This window comes from Centruroides vittatus, unplaced genomic scaffold (assembly GCF_030686945.1).
Source record: "Centruroides vittatus isolate TY-2023 unplaced genomic scaffold, ASM3068694v2 contig_319, whole genome shotgun sequence".
Taxonomy (NCBI): domain Eukaryota; kingdom Metazoa; phylum Arthropoda; class Arachnida; order Scorpiones; family Buthidae; genus Centruroides; species Centruroides vittatus.
Window position 1 is genome coordinate 137,177 of NW_027122051.1, and position 7,824 is coordinate 145,000.

Here is a 7,824-nt window from a genome sequence, read left to right on the forward strand (position 1 = left end):
CAGGTTGGCCTTCTGGTTCTATCTGCCTACAGATGTTCCGGACGTGGGTGTTCCAATTTAGCTTGTCGTCGAACCAGACGCCAAGGTAATTTATTTCTTGTTCGATTTTTATTTTATTTTTGTTTACAAAGATCCTTGGTGGTCTTTGAAGTCTGGTTCGCTTGTTTTTCCTGGTACACACCATTCCTGTAGTTTTTCAAAGTTTATCGGGAGTTTATTTTCATTGCTCCACTCATAAATACGGTTTAGATGTTTATTAGTTATTTCTTCTAACTTGTCAACGTTCTGGTGTGTGACCATCAAAAGCAGATCATCTGCAAAGGCCTGGATGTTTATGTCATTTTCTTGAGATAGTAAGTTTAATAGATCGTCGCATACAATATTTTACAACCAAGGGCCGCTTGGGGGCAACCTCTATCAATGGATCTTTGGATGGTGAAGCTGTTGCTGATGTAATGAATACTTCTATCTTGTAGATAGTCTTTGGTCAAGTTATAGATGTTTGCCGGGCAGTTCGTACTGCGCAGCCGATTAAGAATGCTCGGCCACCAAAGGTGGTCGAAAGCCTTATGGAAGTCGACTTTCACAAGAATAGTATGTTTGTTTTGCTTCCATCCGTCATGGACCACCCTCTTTGCTCTTAACGCTGCTTCAATAGTGGATTTTCCTGGTCTGAAGCCGAATTGATAGTTGTGAACTTGTTGGGAGCTGTAAAGATGCCAGTTAATCCTGTTAATGATAAGGCCATCTAAAAGCTTTCCCATAGTGGGAAGCAAGCTAATGGGTCTGTAGTCCCTAGGCTCCATGGGGTTGTCATTTTTGGGTATGAGCTTGACGTTAGCAATTTTCCACTCGTTTGGAAAATAACCGGTATTTAAACATGAATTAAGAATGTGGTTGAATGCGATTGGGATTTCGTTGTGGGCTTCCTTAAGCATTTCTGCAGTAATCCCATCGATCCCTGGCGATTTTTTATTTGCCAAGCTTCTGATTGCCCTATCCACTTCCTGAAACGTGAAGGGTTTATCGTCAATGGTGCTGATAGGTTCTTGTGTAATGCTTCTGATGTGTTGTTGGATTGTTGAGTCCGTATCTTGGTCATCCTTCGGAAAGTGGTAGTCCAAAATTTTATTAACGTTGTCTTTAATGGTAGTATTGATGTCAAAGTTGTCATTTATTTCTGTTATGTCCGGCAGATAAGATGATTTCTGTTTCTTTAGGATAAGGTTGTATGGAATGTCCCACGGCCCGTTCTTATTAGAGTCCCTGCAGAATTTCCTCCAAGAGTCTGTGCGAGTTTTATTTATTGATTTTTTATATTGTTTAAGCATTTCTTTGTACCTGCTTTTATATTTGTTCTCCTGGTCAGTGTTTTTATTCTTTTCATGTTTTTTCCTTGCTCTATTTAAATCACGCTTCATCTGGTTTAGCTCCTCGGTCCACCAGTGTGTTTTTCTTGGTGGTACAGTTTTGTGTTTTAATGCTCTCTGTCCCGCAATCTTTAGGGCTTTAGTGAAGTGCTTTGCATAATTCTCTATGTCTTCTTTTGTGTTAATTGTCGGAAAGTTATAGTCGCGCCATATGCTGGCAAACTCTATTCTGAAAGCAGTCCAATTAGTCTGTCTAACTTGAAATGAATTTGAGTTTAGGTATCCTGTTGTATTATTATGACGGATTTGGGTTAGTATGTAGCGGTGGTCGCTAGCTGAAGGGCTGAGAAGAGTCTCGCAGTGTCAATCCTATGGGCCATATTCTCAGACACCAGACATACGTCTGTCCATCCTTTGGCTGTTGGAGTAAAGAAGGTAGGGTGGGTTGTCATGTTCGTAGAGATTAAGGTGAATTCTTCCATCATCTCGATTATGAGTCTGCCTCTTCTATCCTCTTTCTCGTGGAACCAAACGGGAGATTTCCCGTTTAGGTCCCCAATAATGATCAAGTTTTTATTTTCTTAGGACATCGGACAGTTCTCTGATGCATTCGTCATCGTCGTCCTCTGGCGAGAAGTAGACACTGAGTAGAAAAATAGGCTCTGCCATTTGTAAAATTACTGTGGTGATTTTTTTCATTGCATAAATGGGGAATTTTGCCAGTGTCGAGATCGGGATTGCATAATAGAATGCCACATTTAGGTCTGTTTTCCGTGTTACCAGTGATTGCCCGCCATTTACCGAACCTTGCAATATTGTTCTTGATGTAGTAGGGTTCCTGGATTCCTATTATGTCTATGTTTTCCTTATTAGCAGTATGAACTAGATGTGAGCATGCTGCCTTGCTCTTTTGTGTGTTTATCTGCAAGATATTTATGGTTTTATTTTTCTGGATCTGCTGAGTTGTATTTATTTTCTTCGTACTTTGTGTATCGGGTTTATAGGCCATAGTCGGTTCGTTTAATGGCAGCTTCTTTGTACTTCTTAGTAAAGGGGCAGTTCGGATTTAGCGCCCCGTGGTTCGTCGGTTGTTTTTTTGTGTTCAGCAGGTCTTTGTTGGTTATGTGACAGTTTACACAGCAAGGCGGTTCTTGTAGTCGGTCACATTCAGAATAACGATGGTTTTTTCCACAGTGTGAGCAGCTTTGGTCCTTATCGCAGCTTTTGGCGATGTGATTCACGCCACAGCAGCGGTAGCATCTGACGAGGGGCACGTAGTCATCGACTTTTATCGTTGCCCAATTTATTGATATGTGTCTTTCTCTTATAAAGATGTTTCTGATTGTCGGGGACACAGACAGTATTAGATGTCGGCAATTTTCTACGTGTTTTCCTCTAGCCAGTACCGTGCTGACTTTGCAATTGTCTTTGAAATTCTGTTCTTCAACGTTGCCCCAGATGTTATTTTGGTGATAGATGTAGTTGGTTATGTTCTCTTCTTGTATAGACTGTGGAACGTTGAGGAGTATGACCCTAGGTCTTCTCCCCTCGGATCTTTTACAGGTGATTTTGTCCTGTAGGCTGCGTATTCCTTTAATTGCTTCCTCAAGTGATTCGCTTTGATCCCGATCACCAACTCTTATGCAGATCCCATTATCCTTGATCTCTTTTACCGCCTTTATTTTAATTTTAAGTTTATGTGGCTCTATATTTCGCTTTAGTTCTTTCGTAACTTCCCTCATATCAGTTTTTGATTCGCCCGTTTCCTTCTCTTTGGGGTATATCAGGACCGCATGAGATCCTCCGGAACCCTCTGTATTTAATTTCTGGTCCAGGGATTTCTGTATTTTCTTAGTAGTGGCACTTGGTTTTATATTTTTTTAAATTATGTCACTGTAGGAGGGTTGTTGTTCTGTCTGATGCGTAGCTTGCTGGTTCTTAATATTTTTTTCCTCTTGTCGTTTCCTGGTTTCTTTTAAAATCGCGTACATTTCATGTAGGTAGCCATACATGCTTGCCACACACTCCCTTATCTTGCATCTTTCCTTTTGTTTAACATTAGTATTCGTGTGCTCTGGGCACAACTCCATCACAGTTCCGAGGAGTAATTTTGCTTCCTTTATTAGTGAGTTTTCGATTTCTTCAGTGTCAGTTTGAGTGCTGTGTTCGAGAGTTTGTCTCTCTTCCTCGATCTCATCGTCTAATGGGGTCAGGTGGACCCTCGGATCCACGTTTGATGGATCCATTTGAGCAAAGATAGAACTAATAGAAGGCTGTGTCTAATGTTCAAGAATGGTACAGTGCCCAAGCAATACTGATTCACTGAGTTGTCACTCAATAAATCAGCATAGAAGATAGAATTGATTTTGGTAAAGTGAAAATGCTCACCACTGTGGAGTCCAAAGTCCTGGAGCATGCACCGGGATGCACGAACAGTTGATGGGTATCTTCAAGGTAGGTGACTGGAGACCGCACTAGTCTGGTACCCAAGTCACACCAGAAGAGCGAAGAACCACTGCCTATAAGGGTCGGCAGGACCAAGATGACGGCCAAGCTAGCTTGGCCGGTGGTAGTAGCTGGCTAGCTGGCAGGAGACTGGTCTGCTCTGATAGCGGGTCTCCCCTAAACCAAAAGCAGACAAGTTCACTTACCACGGCAAAATGGCAAAGTCCAGAGAAGGAGAACAAGATGGCGGCCTTGTTGTCTTCAAACTTTTCTTCAGCTGGGGAAGCCAAGATGGCTGTAGCAAAACTCAGAAACTTTGCCAATTAAAATTGGCAAAAAAGTTAGGCTTAGCAAAGCTAAGACTAACTGACTAGCTAGCCCTAACTTAACCCTAAAAATTTATTCCTAAGCACTGGGAACAGCTGGCTAAGCCTAAAACTAGGCTTAATGCCTAAAACTAACTTAAAAACACTGGCTGGAGCAGAGTAGCACAGGTTTTGCCTCTTCAACTTCCAAACTCAGAATTTTCCTATAGACATTGATACTAAAGATGTTAGAGGGCTGTCCGTTTTCTTCTACAGACTTATGCCCTATGTGAAAAGGAAAGAAGATAAAGCCAGTGTTTTGAAGTGTGAAAAACAGGAAGATAGGAAAGTGGGAAAGGAAGGCATGGGACCAGAGAGCGCCTGCACCGGTCGTTTATTAAACCAAAATAAATTTACACAAATTTACACAAATTGTGTACAAAACATAATTGATACAAAATAAATTACAGAACCTAATAGATACAAAATAAATTACATATAAGGTTATATAAATAACTAAACAAAGACAAACATTGTGTACTTAGCAGGCGAACTGGCCGCTTTGACAAATAAGCTGAGAACATAGTTAATTGCTTTTTTAAAAACAGAGACACATATGATAGTGTTCAAAAAATTGAGGAGCGCGGAGAGTACCATGCGTGGATGTGACCCAACAGCGCGGTTCCCATGTCTCATCCTGCCCCATGGTGATACCGCAGCCTGGTGCAAAGCTTTTGGGCATCGGCGGTATCAGGGCTTAATGCCACTTAAGACGGAAAGGAGTGGATCATGGGTCACCGCAGAGCCAGCAGAAAACCCCAAACATAGACTGAACTGTGCTCAGTGCAGGGTAGTGAACTGTTGCCTTTTGATTCACTACGAGTCTTCGTCTTCTGTTGATTCTTCAGACGTATCCCTATCTGTGCTTTGTTCGTTGTCGCTAATGCTGTCGCTATTGGTGAAATTCTCTTTTAATGCTTTTGTCTTTTCAATAAAATCTTCGAATTTTTTCCATGTTTCCTTGTCCTGAAAAATCTTTATTGCCTCTGGTGGCCATCTATAGTTTTTTTGGAGATATTTGCGCTCTAGTTCAGCTCGTTGATCTTTATATTTGTCACAATAGAAAGCAAAGTGTATTGCATCCCCAGTGTCTTTATTATTGCAATCACATTTGTCATTCTTTCCAATTTTGAACCTGTGTAAATATGCCGGGAAATTTCCATGGCCAAGTATAACTTGCGATGTGAGCTTATTCGGTTTGTAGTGTTTTGCTTGCCTTCTTATTTTTATTGATGGGATAAACTGAAAGCAATTCCTTCCCGTATCACTTGTCTCCCACTCCTTTTGCCATATGTTATCTATTATCGATAACAGGTGACTTTTAAAAGTGACCTCGGAGATGTCGGAAAAGGATGGTTTAATATCGGTCCTAGCCCCCAGTTTGGCCAACTTATCCGCGGTATCGTTCCCTTTGTTACCGCTATGGCCACGAACCCACGTTAAATTTATTTTTATATTCGGGTATAAATTGTTGATTTCATCTATTACTTTCTTTGCTAATACCGTAGGATGTCTTATCGTACTCAAGCTATAAAGGGATGTCTTACTGTCAGTTATTATAAAGCCGGTCCCTTTTAACTTCTCCTTATTATTACTGATGTACTGGGTAGCTTTGAGGATTGCAAACAGCTCAGCTTGATTGTTTGTACAGTGCTTCTCTAATTTATAGTAACTTTGATAGATCGTTCTATTATTGGAGTTTTTTACGGTGAAGCCTGCTCCGGTGCCTTTTTCATTCTTAGCGCCGTCCGTGTAGACTTTCCAGGTTGATTTTATTTCTTTTCCCTCCTTTTCCTCCCAATGAATTTTGTATTTTAATTCCTCAGCTGGGTGTGTTGAATACTCGTTCTTTTTTAATTTTCGATCTATGCCATAATTTTGTTTTTTTAGGTTTACCATTGTGTTATCTTCATTAAGCTCTTTATAAATATCATCTTCTTCCGGTATGTGATGACCTATTTGCTCCTTTGTTGTTGTCAGATGCCACTTCCATATTAGATACTTAGCCTTTAAATGTATTGGGAGTAAGCCAGCCATTATTTGCAGAGCGCTGGTAGGTGCTGTATTATATGCTTTGTTAATCTTCAGCGCGAATTTCCTTTGAATTGATGTTAGTTTCTGCTTCATATGAATATTATTGAGTCCTTCTTTCCATACTTGTACGGCGTATAGCATTGCTGGCTCCACAGCTGCTTCGTATATAAATTTTGTATTTGTAAAATTTATCCCCCAGGTCTTTGCTGTTATCCAGTTGATCGCGTTTACTTTTTGCTCCATTTTTTTGCATACGTTGCGAATATGCGAGTGCCAATTCATCTTGTCGTCAAACAATATACCCAGGTAGGTAATTTCTTGTTCAATCTTAATTTTGTTATTCCCTATAAATATTCTGGGTGGCCGTTGTAAGCGGTTCCGCTTATTTTTTCTAGTACATATCATTCCGGTTGTTTTTCCATGATTTATCGGCAGTTTATTTTCTTTACTCCATTCGAGAATTTTTTCCATTTGTTTGTTTGTCATTCTTTCCAGTTTATCTACGTTTTGGTTTGCCACCATTAGCAGGAGATCATCAGCAAAGGCCTGCGTTGTTACGTCCTTGTTATTGTCCATTAAATTCAGTAATTCATCGCACACTATGTTCCATAGCCCAGGGCCGCTTCGCGAACCCTGTGGGCAGCCTCTGTTGGTAGTTCTGGTAATTGTAAAGGTGTTAGCATTGTATTGTATTTTCCTGTTCTTTAGATAGTCGTTTGCGAGATTGTAGATATTTTCTGGACAATTGGTTTCCTGTAGACGATTCAATATGCTCGGCCACCACAAGTTGTCGAACGCTTTATGGAAGTCTATTTTTATTAATATGATGTGCTTATTTTCTTTCCATGCTTCTTGAATTCTTTTTTTGACTCGTAGTGCAGCCTCCACTGTAGATTTACCCGCTTTAAACCCAAATTGGTTGAGATTTGCTTGTTTGGTTTTTGTCAGATGCCAGTTTATTCTGTCCATAATGAGCCCGTCTAAAAGTTTACCCATTGTGGGCAACAGGCTGATTGGCCTGTAATTCTCCGGCCCTTTTGGGTTATCCGTCTTTGGAATTAGCTTTATATCAGCTATTTTTCACGCCTTGGGGAAAAAGCCCGTGCTGAGACTTGTGTTCATTATGTGTACGAATGCAATTGGCACCTCTTTGAACGCCTCTTTGAGCATCTCTGCAGTTATGTGGTCTATGCCTGGTGCCCTCTTTTTGGCCATACTTTTTATCGCTCTCTCAATCTCCTTAAAGGTAAACATTCTATCATTGGTATTGTGGTACGGTTCTTGTATTTTCACTCTGATGTTCTTTTGCCTTACTGTATCGCTGTACTGTTCATCCATCGGAAAGTGATAATTTAAGATTTGGTTGATGTTATTTTTTAAATTAATATTTGTATCAGGATTGTTATTTGATTCAGTGATGACCGGGAGAAAGGCAATTTTTTGCTTATTTAATATCATGCTATACGGAATGTCCCATGGGCCATTTTTGTTCGAGTCAGTACAGAATTTTCTCCAGGAATTCGTTCTAGTTTTGTTTATGAGTTTTTTATACTGCTTTAAGATTTCTTTGTATTTTATTTTATATTCTTCCTCGTCGTTGGTGCCTTTTG

At 40.3% G+C, this 7,824-nt stretch overlaps 1 protein-coding gene across 1 annotated transcript; it reads right to left on the reverse strand.

Moving 5' to 3' along the window:
• Positions 1 to 4,996: 4,996 nt before the first annotated feature.
• On the reverse strand, positions 4,997 to 7,210 carry LOC136973526 (uncharacterized). The gene has a single exon (XM_067268252.1). It carries the CDS (start codon positions 7,208 to 7,210, stop codon positions 4,997 to 4,999), a length of 2,214 nt encoding a protein of 737 aa, XP_067124353.1.
• Positions 7,211 to 7,824: the final 614 nt, after the last annotated feature.

What these genes read in the sequence shown, in the direction of transcription:
- LOC136973526 (XM_067268252.1), bottom strand. Translation starts at nt 7,210, where the DNA reads ATGGGTAAACTTTTAGACGGGCTCATTATGGACAGAATAAACTGGCAT.